This window comes from Cicer arietinum, chromosome 6 (assembly GCF_000331145.2).
Source record: "Cicer arietinum cultivar CDC Frontier isolate Library 1 chromosome 6, Cicar.CDCFrontier_v2.0, whole genome shotgun sequence".
NCBI lineage: Eukaryota > Viridiplantae > Streptophyta > Magnoliopsida > Fabales > Fabaceae > Cicer > Cicer arietinum.
Genome location: NC_021165.2, coordinates 26,276,193 through 26,295,110, shown reverse-complemented (window position 1 = coordinate 26,295,110; position 18,918 = coordinate 26,276,193). Strand labels below are relative to the sequence as shown.

Below are 18,918 nucleotides of genomic sequence, written 5' to 3'. Positions count from 1 at the left end.
AAAAACACAGAGAAAACAAGAGTTAGAAGATATAAAATATTAACTCCATTGCATGTCTTTCTCAAGCTCCCGCATTCCATCACCTCATCATAGAAACAAACTCCACACTTATATTAGTGTAAAAGAGGATCAAGAGGGAGAGAAAAATGAGAAATTATGAGAAAGAAGAAAATTAAATCTAGGTTTCAATATAGTATAAAAAGTTTAGAGTTCTTGCATGTTAAGAAGGAAGATGTAAACTTGAAGAGGTGTTAAAGTTTCTCTTATAGAAGAAAGAATTATAATCAAACTTTGTGAGTCTCAAATCTCTTCTTAAGGTAACATAGAAAACTCTATCAAACCATCTCTTAGGTGTGCTTAGAGATATTGGTTGCATGTTCATAATATTTGTTCATGATTTGCATATTTGGGAATTGAGATAATCTTATTTGGTTTAGTATCATTGATTATTAATAATGCATGTTAGGTGTTTGTATATGATGAGTTGTTGTTTTATTATGATTGTTGAGTGTTGTGGTTGGGTTGGTAATGAAATCATAATTGTTTAGTATTGGTAATTAATTGAATTTATGTTGAATTTTGAATGTATTTTACTTAGTTGATCATATGAACGTGAAAATATAAAGTTTGAAGTGAACTTATGATGTTGTCTTTGAATCCATATAGGTATATCTTCGGTATTTTGTTCATAACTTTCTCCATAAATAGTGTTTTGAGCTGATTTATATTCCATTAGAAAATAAACTTAATTACCTACGAAATATGCACTCGTTTCACTAATTTTCAATGAGAATTGATAGAGAAAATTGAGTTACTAGTTGGAAAAGAATATGTTGTTCCATTTCTATGTGTGTGTGTGTATATATATATATATATATATATATATCTTACTTTATTAAATTGTATTAATTGAATGTCTACTATGTAGAATAAAAGTTATATTTATAAGTTAGACATCTTAAGTTTTCCAAAATGTTATCGTTTATTCAGATTGAACATCGTTTGATTTTTTAATTAAATTACCAAAGTTATAGTATTTTTTGCACAAAAAAGATTATGACATAGCTAAGTTAAAATGAATATAACAAAAGCAATACGAATCGATTTTAAGTGAAATCAATTAGAATAGATAGATTATTCCTATTACTTTGTTATTGTAAATTTTATAAGTTTATATTTGAAGTAGCAATGTCAATCACAAGAACAGGGATTTTGAATTGTTACCCTTTTAAAATTTTGATTCATGTGCTTAATTTAAATTAACTCAAGATCAATCTTGGTTGAAACATAATGTTCTAGATATGTTAGAAGTAAATAAAACAAATTAGTTTATAGTAAAGTGTGATTTGTGTGTGCAAATAATTAAATATAAGAGAAAGAAAGATCACACACAAAAAGTATACTGGTTCACCCAACTCGGGTTAGTCATGTCTTCACAACCGTGAGATTTTCACTATGTGCTTCAGAACCAGAATGTTTTTCTTCACAACTTTTCTCTTCATCACACCTTGATCAATTACAATATCCATATTTCAACTTCAAAAGGATTTTTACAATCACCTTTCTACATTGAAAGGATTTTTACAAACATACTCAATATAACATAAAAGATAGACTTGAGTTACAAATGATGTGTATGATAAAAGTGTTTGGGATCTTGAAACTTCTTGTTTGAGATAAATAAAAACAAACTCAACAAATGATGATCCACAAATATAGTGGAGAGAGCTGAAGTTTGCTTGAAGTGTTTTTAACTTGTTATTACTTGAACAAGTGTTGGTAGATTTGTAAATTGAACTATCTCCTTCATATTCCAATTGATTTTCAATTTATGGATGATAAAAGACTTTGAATATTCAGTTTAAACTGAATATAGTCATTAGACACACTTCCCAAGTGTCAAATCTATTTTAAAGCAATTAAACACATGTTTATATTGCTATACAGAACATTCTTGCTTTTGAGTCTGATGGAAAACATGAATGAGTGAATGAATGAGCTGTGAAATTTCAATTGACAGTATTTGAAATCAAAATTATGCAGAGCTTGGTGCAAAATAATGTAATTACTATGTACTTACGTCCTTGCTCACAACTCATCAATTTGGAGATTGATCTTGTCATCAATCTGAATGTTGTTTTCCTCTTTTGGGCATTCAGCTCGAGTTTTGGGCTTAACCATTGATTTGAGCAGTCTTGATACTCTTTAAATTGTGGTTTGGATTGTGGAAAATGATATGTTTTAAATATGTCTTTAAAAAAGAATAACCATAATGTTCATTTGTAAAACCAAACGTTTTTGGTTTTGTGATGTATGCAAAACATGGATGAATGACTTTGTAGTTGTCTAGTGTCAGTCATTTGTCTCATAAGCATGATGTACTTTATGTAAAAAGGTGCAACAGTAGTGTCATTGTTGTCCTAGTTGCCTTTGCTTATAGCTCATCAATCTAGAGAATGATCTTGATGTTGTTTCCTTCTTTGGGCCTTTAGCTAGACTTTTTGGGCTTGATTATTATTTTGAGTAGTCTTGACAGGTGTTTATTTTAAGGTCTGGACTATGGAAAATGATTCATTTTACTTCTGCCCATAAATGAAATAACCAAAATGATCTTGATAATAAACTAGAATGATTTTTATTTTTCCAGACTTCTGTTTTTAATAAACTAGAATGATTTCCGTTTTTCTAAAATGATCATTTGAAAAACTATAATGATCATTTGATAAACCAGAATCATATTGATAAACCAGAACGATATTGATAACTAGAATGATATTTTAATAAACCAAAATGAGCTTGTTATAAACCAGAATGATCTTGTCATCAATTTTCAATTTAGTTAAGACATGATTTGCTTTGATTTATAACATGGTGTATCATTGATTGTTGTACGAATGTATTTGATCACCTTCTTCATGAATATGCTATCTTGAAGATGTAATAATCATTCTCTTGAATGATTGATACATGATATATTCTTTTTGAGATTATTTCATTATTGAGTAGATACTTATGCACTTTGATGATGTGAATGACTTATTGCTTGTTCCATTATGCAATTCATGTTCCTTAAATAAAACTCAAGCAATCACTAGTAGATTACCATTCATAAAACTTAATCATTTATTTCACAAGATTTGTTGTTATTAAAACATAGATAAAAAAGTTTTACCTCAACAATGTTAAATTAAATTTTTTTCGTGATTTTATGAAGTGAATTGTTTTGTATTATAAGTTGTTTTGCATTAGTCATCTTGAAATATCTATATCTTGAACTAGGAAACTCGTTTTTAAGTGAAACCATTTGGATCTGAAAGGAGACATATAGTAGTTTTATCATATTAAATTTTTTAATTTTACTTAACATAGAAATGGCTCAATAGTATTATAAACACAACTGTTTTGTCATAAGACTGTTAGGTAATGTTGACTTTAAAAAATCATAACTTGAGCTATATAGATCATTGGATGAAACCAACTGCTTTTGAAAGTTTAAATAACACTCTTTTCCTGGAAGTTTGATGCTAGTATATGGTGTGTGTATATATACACACTCATATGAATTATATGTTAAGCGCATATTCAATTCTGTGAATGGAGTAAATCATTACTCATATGTTATCATTAGAGAGTTAGGGTAAGCGATTGTAAGTGGAACACCACTTACAAATTTAATTATGTCCAATCTTACCTAGTGGCAGATCGTGCACAAAATATTAGGGGGAGCGACAAATATTAACAAAAAATTTATAATTGAAATTTATAAAAGTGAAAAGAGACATTCACAAATCAACTAAAAGAATATAATCTATGAAAGGAATTTTATTATACAATTCACTAATTAACTAAAACAATTCACAATTAACAGATAATATCACACTATATCATTTATCAACTGTTAACATGTAATATTTTATTATAGTTTGTTAATAGGTAGTATTTGTGTTGCTAATTAGGGTGTTAGAATTTATCTATTCGATATTAGTTAGTTTATCATTCGAATTAGGTAGTTTATCTGTATATAAAACTTGTTGTATTAATTTTATTATATTTTATCAGTATAAATTCTAATAAATGTTTACTTTGTTTCTCGTTTATCTCTTCAATCGCATAATTTCTAATATGATATCAACGACTTGGTTGTAATTTACGAATCATTGAAGAATCTCCATTACATTGTGGTAAAGTTAAGAAGAAAATTATTTGCTGATAAGAACCCTTAACATTTATTTTTTTTACTCTATTTATAGTGAAAATTTACTTGAGTAGGAAGAGGAAAAGAGTAAGAACATGAAAAATACAAGAAGCGTATTAAGATAGTATGAAGATAAAGACCAAAAACGACGTTGGCGATTGGCCGCAAGAAATAGTTGAATTTTATGAAAAAAACAAATTTAGTTCTAATAAGTTATTTATTGTTATCATTCGAACCAATTTAAATTGAGTAAAAAGTAAGTGGACCTTACCCATATAACGAGTGGAAGGGAAAGTTCAAGAGGAGAGGGGAAGAGCAATCTGAGCTGATAAATGAGAGAAAATAGGGAGAGCAATAAATGAGAGAAGAAAGGGAGAGAGGCGAAGATGGGAGAGACAATGTCAATTTCTCAAAATGTTTGGAGATATTTTAGTAACTTATTATTATTATTATTGTTTTAATAATCTATCATTATTATTGATAAAAAAAAATTAAAAAAACATAAGAGATACCGTGACATCTCCCCGCTCCTGACAAGATCTGCCACTGATCTTACCAAAAGAGGTTTTTCAACTAGAGGACATTGGGTCAGGCCAATTTAGTCTTTATGACTTACTTGTTATGTTGAGTTTAAGTCATTAGATTACTCATGTCTAGTGGCTGAAAGTGTTTGAATGATTTGAGGTTAGAGGTAGAAGAAGTATTTGAGTATAACTTACGAAAAAATAATATTATATTAAATTCAATGCTTAGCACACCGGCATGACTGATAAACATCTATAATTGTTTTTATTAAATCTATGGTACTGGATTTTATGCTCACTATGTTAAGGATGATGTTTTCCAGGTAACAGGTAAACGTTGAAAGTATGAGGAGTACATGAGTTGCTCACCAATCCTTCAATGTAATGAGTCGGAGTTGGATCACATCTTGAGTCTATATTAGAGTCATAGTTTAATTAAATTTCCTTTGGAAGTTAATTTAAAGTTTGTAAGTATTTTAACATTCTAAGTTATTTCAAAAATTTACAAAAGAATTTATATTTATTTACAAGCACTTAGATATTTTTGAATTGAAAATTTCAGTTTCATCTGCATTGTGTACAATTTCTTTTTTAGATTCATAGTTAAATTTTAAGCGTTACAATATTAAGTCAAATTATTTAATTTATGACTAACAACTCAGACTCGTGCCAACACACCAATTTTTTTTTTAGTTTGAAAGAAAATCGTTAGCACAAAAATTTATTTCTCTTATTTTGACTCTTCTTCATCTATCCATTAGCGAGAGATGGTGTCAGACATTTTTAGACCTGAAATCACCCCTCTAACTTGTTTTTTTCTTCTTTGTTTCAATCAAATAAATGTTTTTCACATATATTTAGATTTTTGCATCTTGGTGCGACGTTTATTTTACCATCTCCATGCAATATTTGTTTGGTTTAGATTGACATATTAACGTCGATCATGTGCCAATTCAGATTCAATCAATGATTTTAGTGTCGTTAACATCACAAATCAGAAGACATGTATATTTTAGACACTTGTAGGCTTTGCCATTATTGTAGACATTTTGCTATTTTATGCTATAAACTCACATGCTCTAGGTTTGTTTGTAGAGTCATCATTTTCGATTTTAGCGATTTTAAATTATATTGATCTCGATCAATGTAATTTCTACATATTTGAATGAATGAAAATCATTTTTTAGTCAAAAAAAAAAATTGTTGGTTTAATGACCACGCACTATCAATGTAACATTTTTTACACTAACAATCAACCATATACCATTGATTGAGTGGTTATTTATTGATGACAATTATAAATTTTTAGTGAGATAATAAAATCAAGGGTTCATATTCATAATGTGATACAATCTATTTTTTCAAATTGTTTTTCCTACTAAAAATAATTCAGTCCAAGTGGTAAAAGACTTGAACCCCTTCAACAGATGACAACGAGTTGATAAGCGTTTCTTGCGTAGGAAATAAATTTTACAAATTTTAATTAGAAGGAGATAGTCCTCTTTATATACCCAACATACATTTAGATAAAAACTTTATTACATGGTAAAAAGATATTTATTTTTTCTTATGATTTTCTTTGAATGAATATGTAAAATGATCTTTAAAATTGTAAGCATATGTCAAATTAGTTTTCAAATTTTGTGAATTGACAAATACAACAATAGAGCAATAAAATATTATTTAAAATAGTCATTTGCTAAATTTTTTTCGTTATATATTTTTATGGGGTAGTATAATTAAATATTTAAATTATCCATGTTGATCCCATGCAAATGTTATTTTGTCGAGAACAAATTTACTAATGAAACTTTGTCGCCCTAAAGATAAATTTATGATAAATTTTAATTGTGCATAAACTAATTATGTACCAATTAATTCATAAAAGATTTAAATTTCTTAAAAAAATTAGTCTAAGTTATGATGACATTGATATGACATAATCATAGAAAGATCAACTATTCAATTACTATGTCACGTATAATTTTTAAAAATAAAAATTTAAATAAAAATTATTTTAACAATTTTGCTACCAACACCCCCTATTTTACTACTCACACCTCACACCCCTCAAAAAGAAATTGAAACCAAAATTCTCAAATCGCCTTTCCCTCTATTTCAATATTCTTCCTCTCATTAGCCTAACCCATCTTCTTCCTATTCATTCTATCTTCATCATCTTTTACATTTTCTTCAATCATCGTCAACCATCTTCAACATCTTCATCAATCATCTTCAACATATTCATTGTCTTCGTCATCATCAACTACTGATATTGTTCAACATCCATTATCTCCATCATCATCAACTACTGAGTTTCTTCAACATCTTCATATTGTTCAATCAAGTAAGCACAATCCTTGTTGTTGTTGTTTTTTTGTACATTAGTGTTGTTGTTTGTATTTATGATTACGAATGCAATGCCATAAACTCTAAAATCAATTTTCCATTTTTGACGTTGATAAAAACCTTCGTTGCTAGAAACCCAGAAATGTACATGAACTCAGTTCACGTACGTGAACTCATTTTCAAAATCCTATAAACGTATGTAAACTCAGCTCATTAACCATGTTCGTAAAATGAGTTCACATAGGGTATACGTGATCTAAGTTCATGTAAGACATATAAGTTGACGTACGTGAGTCACGTATACCCTACGTGAACTCAGATCACGAACATGGTTCGTGAACTGAGTTCACATACGTTTCTGAGTTTTTGAAAATGGGTTAACGTAAGTTTTTTACACGAGTTCATGTAGGATTTGTTGTTTTGATTTTAATTATGATTTTGGTTATGTAGATATGGTGCACGCTATATTTAGTGATAGAGAGTCGTCGTGTTAGGGCAACTACTTCTGCATGGGCCCAACGATGACGACTACAGCGACAAGAAGCACAACAGGCCCAACAAGAAGAAGCCCAACATGAAGAAGCTCAACCCGAAGCCCAACTAGATGGCATAGATGAACGTGCACGGGATGATGGATATCCTGGTGGTCCGGTTGACAGTTCTGTCCTTAGGACATTCGGCGATCATGTGGTGACTCGATTTTGGGATGACGTGATAATTTTCTCAATCAAATTAAATTAAGTTTTTCATAGTTGTTGTCATAATGTGCTGTAACTTATATTTTTTTGCTTAATTAATTTCAGGGTCGCGGGAAATTAAGGGTGTTTAGCAACAGTAAAAAAATTAAAAGAAGTTGTGATTGAACATGAAGAGGTTGAGCAACTAGTTAAAATCCCGTGATTATATTAGTTGCTAAAATGCAGCTACAAAATGATCGACAAATGGATCATTTTTCTGCTTTCGTAGAGAGGTGGCATTGTGACACCAATATATAACTTCCATATTTCAATCAGGGAGATGACGATTACTTTGGACGATGTGTCCTCTCTGCTGCATATACCCATCATTGGTGCATTCTTCAGTATTAATGTATTTAACAAGGATGACAGTGCATATATATTGGTTGAGTATATTGGAGTTAGTCATGTTGTTGATTAAGCTGAATTTAATGTCACACGGACAACAACAATTCGGTATAGTTGGTTACTTGAGGTATACCATCAGCGATATCGTGACCAGCATTTGGAGATGGCTGCGAGAGCATTTCTTTTTTCTTTTTGGTCGGTTGCATCCTCTTCAATGATAAAAGTGCATATGCAGTTCGTTGCCTATCTTGACTGCTTTCGAGACCTCAATTCTTGTGGGGATATGAATGGGGTGCGACTGTTGTTGCTTACCTATATAACAATCTCTGAGAAACCAACATGCATAAGACCAGAACTATTTCAGAGTATCTGACACTATTATAGGTAAACTGTATGGTTGTTTATTGTGTTACTAATTTATATTATTAATGATTCTAAACTATTGACGTGTTATTATATATGTGCAGACATGGATCTATGAACATTTTCCTACATTATGTAGAGATTGTTGTAGACTTTCTCTTAGTTATGTTGAATACTACCCTAGAGCACTTAGATGAAAGCCAAAAAGGGATAAGCGTTTGGTTCTTCCCTTTAGGAAAGCTCATGACGAGATTGATGTTGATGAGGTATGTTGGACACCATATAATGAGCATTGAGTGAAGCGTCTGTTTGAAAAGTTTTTTTTTTTTTTTTTTTTATTTCGAGGGTGGATGCGTTGGGGTTCGAAGATGTATGCTCATATGTCAAATAGGGTATTGCGTTAATACAGACATGTCCAAAGTATTCCTAGCTCACCGTTAGAGGTAGTGGGTCAGACGATCACACCAAATGAAATGGACATTATGTTTACGCATTACGTTGTGCATATAGTGGATGTTGGCGCAGTTGTGCAGAGACATGTAGTCTGTTCAAACAATTACATGGACTGATTTCATAGAATTTCTCATCCATACATCATTCATAGAGTACCAGTCCATGAAGAGCCTGCCGCTCATGCAGCTGATGCCTCTGATGAAGCAGTTAACATAATGGTATATTGTTTACAATTTATTACATACAAAATTAATTAGTCATATTTTATTTTAACTAAATGATTTAATTTATTTTTTAATGTAGCGTTGAGCAATACAAATTGCTGAAGAGCTTATTGGTCGACAACTAATATTACCTGATGGCATGACACTCGTCAATGAGTTAATTTTGATGTTGCGAACTCAGAGGGGTGGTGGTAGAGATTAGACTAAAGTAGTACCATATCGTATGAGAAATAAACAGACTTAAGATTTATTTAGAATATTTTGGATATGTAATACTTTTGGAATATTTTGTGAAGTACTGATTTGACAATTTATAACAATCAAAATATTTGAATTTAGACAATATATTCATCCAATATGTTTACAATATTAAATTAAATATTGCGATATGTTTACAATATATTCATCCAATTTACTATTCAGTTTACAATATACTCATTTATAGTCCATGGAAATATCTTCAACCAATGTTGCATAAGATCATTGTAAATAAACTACCACTTTTGTGGTTCTTCAGTGCAATATTTTCTCCACAAATTACTTGCTGGTGGTATAGAAGAATTTGACTTTAAATAGGTCTGTTATAATCAATAATTTACTAAATATGACAATTAATATATGCACAATTAATACCCGTTAAAATGACAGTTCTAAGTGGAAAAATTAAATAACTACCACAATTAATTCCTGCACAAAATGACAGTTCTTAACAAATGCAATAACTATCATACGATTATTTGACATAGATGTTAGTGGTGGACTTCTAAGTGGAAAAAAATGTGTGCGATTGATTAAGTGATAATGCGACGAAAACCAAGTTAAATTTCGAAGCAATAACATATCCCATTTCTGGAAGTGTCATCCAATTATCCATAGTTGCAACTTGTTCAAGATACACATTGTGTATAAGTTGTTGAACAAAATTATGACCACCATATATTTTCTCGTAATGAGACATGAACTCTTGAAGCTCTACCACACATTCTTGACGAATGAATGCCTAAGAGTTCTTACCAATTCCAAGTAAAATTGCAACTACACGATATTCACAATTACCATCATTGCCGACGTCAATAATGTCATCTATGAATTTATCAATTTTAACTAGCAACCAATCGTTGAAGAGAAGAACTCTTGGTTGTTGAACCTTGTTGACTGATGGTCGAGGTGTGAGCTTTTTGACTGATGATCGAGGTTGTTGTGCTTTCTTAGATGTTATAGTGCTACATGCATTTGTGCCACTGCATCGAACACTTGCATCCACATACTCCCATCAAGATGGATCACGTTTGGTTGATTTATCTCTTTTTGATACCTTACTTTTGTTAAGACAAAATTACAAATAAATGTTTTGATGATAAACAAATGGTAATTAAGATTATAATTATGATTATATGCATATTGGTATTTGATATGTTTGCTTGAGTGAGTTAATCAAAACAAGTATCAAGTAAATCAAAAACAGATCATAATAAAAAAAGAAACAAAATCAACCAAGAACGTTTTTGAGGAAAACGCAAAACATTCTCCACAAGTTCCAGAATTTCAATACGCATTCAGATCAAGTTCATAACTTGCAGATTTTGTTTTAGTATGTTCTCCAACATATGCACAAACAAAATTCAGTGTGAAGATCATTCCAAGATGCAAGGCAAATACTGTAATTAACTTGTCATTAAAAAGGAATCATTCTCCAAAGTTCAATCAAAGCAAGAAACATAAATAATGACAAGTTTTGGAGATAACGATAAATGCAATCTTTAATTTGTACATGAGTTGCAAAATATGGATAAACACTTCACACATATGTAAGGATTAAATCAAAACTCACAAAAGTAAGAACGAAGAACGTTCTTGATTTTTAAAATGCAAAGCTGCCCAACACCAAGAACATTCTTGCTTTATGTTTGATCTTATCCACTCACTGACATATGACAGTTGGACAACTCCCAACGGTCACATGAGATGTCATAAGCTCTTTTTTGAAGCCTATAAAAGAGACATCAAGATGAAGGGAAGATCAAAACTCAAGAAAGCAAACAATACTTCATTTTGCGATCACATTCGAAATTCATTGAGATTGATAGAAGCATCCTTCAGTTCAATTCTCAATTGGCTTGAAGTTTCAATCATTGCTGAGTTCTAAAATCAAAATCCATTCTCAAACAAGAGTTGAACATAACCTGATTCTGATATACTTTAAATCACTACTTTGTACACTCAAGACTATTATATTAAAATAGCTTGAGAAGTTTTTGTAAAAATCCTTTTGTGTGAAAGGTTGTGTGTAAATCCTTTCTAAAAGATTGAGAGGTAAAGTTGTGGAAATCCTTGCTAAGCTGAAAGATAGTAAGTTGTAACAAGATCAAGATTGATGTGCAAAAGTTATGTGAAAACCAAGAACATTCTTGCTTTGAACACTTGAGTTAATTTTTTCAGGAAATTTTAAATAGGTAAAATTACAATTCAAATCCCCTTTCTTGTAAATTGTTACTTTAAATTTTGTCTTTTTTGGGTGCACCATTTGTTTTAACCTTGTCAATAGGTGGACACGTCAACATAGTCGATGAATATGCAATTTCTCGTAATTTACCTTTAAGTGCAATTTTGCTAGGTACATCAAGTTCATCAAACTTTTTCACTATCACATCTATTTCATGTTTCATAGATAATTCTAAAGGTTTACCCGATCCATCATCATGAAAAGTTAATTTAGTTCACCAAATATGAATAGCATATAACGAAATTGAACAGGGGATCATATTATACATGACTATTTCACATGCACAAGGTAGACCATGTGTTCTCCCAACTGTGCAACGACATTCAAACTTATCTATACCTACATATTTCACGCGATCAAACTCTGCCGCAATGTGATCTATTGTATTTTTAGACAAATCACCACGCCAATTGGCGTACAATCTGTTACTATGTCGATGGACATTTTGAATTATGCTCTTTTCAAATTATGTTATTATCTCACCGTGTTGTAATACAATCGTGCTATTGATGGTTTCCAAAACACTGCATATATCACCAATGTTGTCTTGTAATATTCTTTTCAAACTCCAGTGCGCCGACTCAACCCTTTGTGTTGTGGTGTTTCTAAAGTGCATAACTCTATTTGTCCACGTATCAACAAATCTTTCCTTGTGAGGAATTAACCACTGTACATGTACATAATCATTAAAAATAGAAGAGCTACTACAAATTCCTTCAAAGATAGCCAAATTCATGTAGTATTGGGCATCATCATAATTGTAAACAATAGCCTCCTATGCCTCCATTATTTGCACCTGCTTCTTTTTTGGAAAAACAGCCATCTTGCACTTTACTTTGGTATTTTTGGATACATGAAACAATCATAATAAATTGTCTGCTTTTGGAAAAACATATTGAACTGTGTTCATTAGAGCAATGTTTTTATCAGTAGCGATTACTTAAATTTCACCACCTGTATCTGTTATTTCAACATTTGTAATGCCCACGTAAAATTATCATCACACTTAGACGGTAGATATGCAAATTCCACACAAAATGTCATTTCAGTAGATATAACACCAATAATTTCAAGTAATGACATTCGACACCTACATGTCTTGTATGTGCTATCCATAATCAATATTATTTGAAAATTATTTACAAGAGTGATAACGTTTGGATGAGCCCAAAATATGTCCCTCAACTCATCTGAATCCTCTACCTTTCTATATCGATAAACATATTTGCCGCGTTCCATCAATGTCAAAAGATGTTGCATTTCAGTTCTATTACCTCTAAGTGATGAACGATATGCTTGACGTGCATTGTAAACTTGTTTTATTGTTGTCAAACTTTTAACATTATGATCATTTAATGTCATCAATATGTTTCTTGGTCTAATCATATTCTTCGCGATATCACCAAGTACAACTTTCTCTTCCTGAGACAATCGGCCTAAAAAAGCATGACCAATAAGTGTTTTGGCCAATTCGTGGTTATGGACACCATATATTATATGCATATACCATCCTCACCAACACTTTTCCTCTCAATCTAAATGAGCATTCACATTTTCTACTCCAAGTACTCATAGTAGGTTTATGATTCTTTCAAGGTCTATATTTACCGCTTCTTTCACAACCAATAATTAATTTTGTCTTTGTTCTTGGTCGTGCTGTCGCAGTTTCAGATCTAAAAATACAACGACAATTCCATTTTCTCTTCCAACATTTCTAGCCCATTTTCAATAAATCATCTTGCGTATCAAACATCAAGCCGCTGCTAAACACATTAGTCAAATCAACCATAACAGGTTCACCTCCGTTGTTCATAGCGTCTTCAATTTCAAGTTCAACACCATCATTCATTGCATCAAAATAATCATACATAGTGGAAATCACGTTCCAAATCGTCATCCATATCCTCAAAATCAGGTTCCAAACCTTCATACATTTCATCAATGTTGTCTCCCTTAGTCCATTTATCTGCATCTAGAAAGGAACACAACAAATTCAGGATTATGCAAATACAGCTACGTGAACTCAGCTCACGTACGTTTACGTGAACTCAGTTAACGTAACTGTTTTAATATTCAAACTCCATTAATTACGCAATCTTAAATCACATACGCTTACATGAATTAAGATTGCATACATCTTGAGATTTATATATTTTTTTCAATGTACGTGTATTCAGTTCACGTAACGTCACAATGTATGTGAACTGAGTTCACGTATAATCCCCATATTTAGAAAAAAATCTCAAACTCAAAAATAAAACAACAAACATACCTTATTGGGTCACTTTAACCACAATTGTAAAGAGAAAATTGATGGAGTGTAAGTTATGAGTGAATGATGTGAGTTTTGAATGATTATAAGTTAAGGTTAGTGAGGTATGATGATTTTGTGATATGTGAGTTATGAAATGTTAAGAATGATAATGAATGGAGAAATGAAATTAAAAAATATTATACATATAAAAAGACATTTTGGGTATTTTATTTTTTATTTATTTAAAAAAGGGCGTAGGTAGTAATGTGAGGGATGCATGTAATAATTTTGTTATTTTAATAATTATTTTATAATCTTAAAAATAAAAATTTATAAAATTCAAAAATTAATTGATTTAGCATGCTATTTGAAGACAATTTACCTATTCTTAGGATTCTCTTTTTTCAGCGGGTATTTTATTAATTAATTAACGAAATGATATAGTAATTACCAGGTTTTAAGAATGAAACTCACGCACGCTTTTCTTCCCCTTTTACTCGTTGTGTTCACAGTATAGTAGGGTTACATTTTTCAATTTTGCAGCACAAACAAAAACCCTTCTCTCTCTCTCTCTCTCGCAACCCTATCATATTCATTCTCCTTCTATCTCTCATCTCTCTGCAACAACAATGGGTGCTTCACTGCCTCCTAAAGAGGCCAATCTCTTCAAGCTTATTGTTGTAAGCTTCCACTCTCTCTCTCTATCTCTATTTTCGCTATTCCTGTTTGCTTATTGTTACTCGATTCAAGTATATTCACTGTTTCTTGTTCACTCGATTGCTTTTACTTCTTTAAACCCTAGATTCTGCTTTCTTCTCAGTTTTTACGCTATGTTTTAATTACTGAGAATCTAATGGAATCTGAAATAAGGATAGTTTGAGATTCTAGGTTGAATTTAGTTTTTGTAGTTTGTGATATTTGGCATGGAAGTTAAAGTCTTCGGGGATTATTTTTATTTTTTAAAATTGGAGAAGGAGAATTTTTTTTATTATCAAAGTGGCACTAATGACCATTTTACAATTGTCTCTGTGGGATTTGAGTTCGATACCTTGAACTTACGAGGCTAAATAAACTCTTGTCACTGAGCTAGGAACTAAAGTGTTCGGGAATTTGATAATCCATAATTTGGTACTTTGAAGTTTTAGTTCGTTGGATTCATTGTGCTATTTGTTTTTCCCTTTTCAATCATAGAAAGTAGTTTTTGTTTTGGGAGATTAAGGACTATGCACTGTTGGTGTAAGATTATTTTACATTGACATCCAATCACAATTTGCGAACATATCAAAGATATGTGTAACTTCCCTTTTCAGTTTTTTATTTGATGTGTTGTTAATGTGTGATTGGTTGTAAGTGTAAAATAATTTTACACTAGCCATGCATAGTCCTTACTCTCTTGTTTTGGACCTTTTGGTGTTGAAAATAAGGAAGGAATTTTAAAGGAAGGAGAATAGGGATGTTTGGTTAAATTATTTAGTTTTTTTTTTGGTAGTTGTAATTAAGTTATTGACTTATTGCATGGAGTTTCAATGGATTTTGATTTGGAAGAAATTGAGTGCTTTAGAATTGAAGTTATTGGAAGTTTGGTTTGATATCAAAGTGTGTTATAAATTGAGTTAATTTGTTATACTTTAGAACTTCAGTTATTGGTATTGGAAATAATTTGGTACTATAGAATATTAGTTATAGGTCAGTTAAAAATTGCCAATGCAATCAGCCATGACAACCATTGATAACACTGTATGTATCACAGTATCAGAATGACTGGATGATTTTTTATTTTATCAATGTGTGTGTGTGTGGACTACTAGCTGACTTAATCACTCGGCAATGCTCTGAGTGGTGAAAATAAATTTTGGGAATAGCTATTACTTCCGCTAGGGATTAAAACTGAAAAGAGGAAAATGGTTTGGCTTTTTCACTCCTTAAGGGACTAGCTTTGTTGCAGTGGTTTCTTTTGAAATTTAGTTTTATGTATGTTATAATGTTCATTTGTTGCTCAAAAGCTTATGTGATTACAATATGATTAACTTATCTTTAGGATATTTATGAGTCAAATGTTACTTTCTTTTTGAGGCAATGGATTAGTTGTATGATGAGGTCATTTGTCCTTGTTCTTAATGCTGCAGAAATCATATGAAACCAAGCAATATAAAAAGGGCCTCAAGGCAGCTGATGCTATTTTGAAAAAATTTCCGGACCATGGAGGTATACATTTTTTTTTTTGGTAATTCCATTTTAATATATGCTTTTCCATACGGGACATTAGGGTCCGTTCAGTACTTCAGTTTGCATTTTATCTATTTTCATTTCATTTTTTCACCTCTTATTCTTTACATAATTGACACTTTGTTTGAAATTCATTTCTTGTTTTTATAGTTTTGTATGGGAAACTGCTAAAGCAACTTTTTGTCTTCTTTTTTAATTTCAAAATATCACATTTATTTTATTTTGTTTCCTATTTTTAAAGTTTTGTATAGGAGATAGTAAAAAGCAGGAAATAGGCTTTCCTTGTTTCCTATACAAAACTTTGAAAACTAGAAGCAAAGTAAAGCTATGTCTAATTTTTTGTAATTTACAGTGAAAATAAGAATTGGAAGTAAAAAATGATTTTGCTAAAACCATATAGACTCTCATGCTTCCTTCCCAGGTTGTTTGAATCATGCAAGAAATGCCACCCTTTTTCCATCTCTTTGCTGTCAATTGCAGCATATTTGGCTTCATTGGTCATACTCTATTTTTATTTACTTATGTGTCTATTGATTCCTTTTTTTGGATGATAGAAACTTTATCAATGAAGGGTTTGACATTAAATTGCATGGATCGTAAGTCTGAAGCATATGAACTTGTTCGTCAAGGATTGAAGGTCTGTCATTGTTTTTTATTTTACCTGGTTTGTTAATCTTTTGACCATTGTTTCTCAAGTGATGTGGCTTTAATATTGTTCCGGTACAGAATGACCTTAAAAGTCATGTTTGCTGGCATGTTTTTGGTCTCCTTTATCGGTCAGATAGAGAATATAGGGAGGCAATCAAGTGCTATCGAAATGCACTGCGAATAGATCCTGACAATATTGAAATTCTGCGTGACTTATCACTCTTACAGGTACCATCTTAAATGCTTTTTACTTTAAGTGCTTCTTTATAGTTGATATGGACTCAGAAAGTATTTCAAGTTTCAACACACACACACGCACACACACACACTGTGCAATGGATTTAACTTAGACATTGGTTATAATACCAATTCTTAGTTCGATTTGTAGATACATTTTCGTTTTGGCTTTTGTACATTTCATAAGTATAGTAGGTTTTGGTCAGAAGTCATCTGAGACTTATGACTAAACAAAAAGTGTCTAAGCGATGGGTTGGATGGAGATATTTCTAATGACATATGGCTTAAGAGTTTCTAAAGACATTGCACTGCGTAAAGGATATGTTACGTCTTAGTCACTATGAGATAATTCAGTTCCTCATTAGCCTTCAATATCTTCCTGGGTCAAAATAGGATTCTCCCAGGTTGACATAAGAATTACATTTGGATCCATAGGAGTATTGATCAACTTACATCTCATCCTGATCCTCACCAAAATATTTAAAGCACACTTCTTGTAAGATATGACAATTCCTGATTTTGATTGAACCTGCTTCTATTTCAGGAAAGTAATCCAGTCACTTCAAGTCTTTGACTTGAAAGTTTTGGAAGAAGAGTTGCTTAAGGTTTTTAATGCCATCACAATCATCTCACACAATAACAATGTCATGTACATAAAAAATAAATACACCGATTAGGAAATAATGTTTGTAAATCACAGAATGGTCTACTTCATTTCGGTTCATGCAGATCATTAAGGGCTATACTAAGTCTGCCAAACCATGCCCAGGGGGTAGTGGAAGAAAGCTGATGCACAATTGCTCTCTTTTTTGTGGCAATCTATTCATTACAAACTGTTGGTTTGTTTTTGTTCTTACAAAATCTGCTACAACATATGAGAGAAAGCTTGAGCCCAATTTTCAGATGATATCCAATTTCTAGGGCTAGGGCTTTTGTTTTTAGGTGTTAGGGTTTTATCAGGCCCAACTAACAGTGGCTCTGATCCCAACTTGAGAAAACTGATTTTAGACTAAACTGGATGCATGAGAAATCAATTCTCAGCCTCTGATTCAAATTGCAGAAATACAAAGTTAAATCCTTTAATTCGAACACTTGAATCATCTATATGCAGTTTTTACCTAATTTTCATATTCAGGTGTAGTAATCTAGCACATACAAGGAAGGAGATAAGGGGAAGAAATCTCAACAAGCCCTAAGATTATAAGTACAACCTACATAAGTCCTCCTATGGATTATAATTTAGACTTGCTCGCAAAAATTTAATTGATGTTATAGCTTATTGGATATGGAACATTTCATGTGTCAATTATACTTCCTTTGTACCAAAAGAGAAGATTTTGATGTCAGTTATTCTTGCAAAGATGTGAATGCTGTCCATTATCCAAGTAGGCTATGACAAATGTCCAACTCTGCAATAAAGCAAAAAGCTGAGAGCTTTTCCTAGGAATATCCTACATTATCATTAATTATTATATTAGGCTTGCTAGTTTTCATATAGCTCATCATGAACTGGATCAAATAAATGCTCTGTTCTTGTACTGTGTATCCATCACTTATGAAATAAATATGCATGAGTATATAACCAGTGATTCGTTTTTATAATGTAATCTGGCCTACTTTTTGATAGTTTTTTGTACTCTTCATTGACAGGCTCAGATGAGAGATTTATCTGGCTTTGTTGAGACTAGACAACAGCTTTTGACTCTTAAGCCCAATCATCGCATGAACTGGATTGGCTTTTCGGTTGCCCACCATTTAAACTCGAAGTATGATATGTATTTTTGTTGATTTCCCCCAATTCTTGATGGCTTAAACTGCATCTATACAAATTCGTTGTAGCATGATGGTCTTGGAGCG

General features: G+C 31.4%; 2 protein-coding genes across 2 annotated transcripts in view; one reads left to right on the top strand and one right to left on the bottom strand.

The window, feature by feature from the left end:
* Positions 1-12,659: 12,659 nt before the first annotated feature.
* On the bottom strand, positions 12,660-13,199 carry LOC101488667 (uncharacterized). The gene has a single exon (XM_004506876.1). The coding sequence runs from the start codon at positions 13,197-13,199 to the stop codon at positions 12,660-12,662; it is 540 nt and encodes a 179-aa protein (XP_004506933.1).
* Positions 13,200-14,436: 1,237 nt separating this feature from the next.
* The window catches only part of LOC101494830 (N-terminal acetyltransferase A complex auxiliary subunit NAA15-like), a 20,501-nt gene continuing 16,019 nt past the window's right edge, over positions 14,437-18,918 (top strand). The window contains exons 1-5 of the mRNA XM_004506811.4: positions 14,437-14,630; positions 16,077-16,155; positions 16,731-16,813; positions 16,903-17,052; positions 18,712-18,827. Of these exons, the coding sequence (XP_004506868.1) occupies positions 14,580-14,630; positions 16,077-16,155; positions 16,731-16,813; positions 16,903-17,052; positions 18,712-18,827 (479 nt within the window). The 5' untranslated portion in view covers positions 14,437-14,579. The remainder of the gene's footprint in view (positions 14,631-16,076; positions 16,156-16,730; positions 16,814-16,902; positions 17,053-18,711; positions 18,828-18,918) is intronic.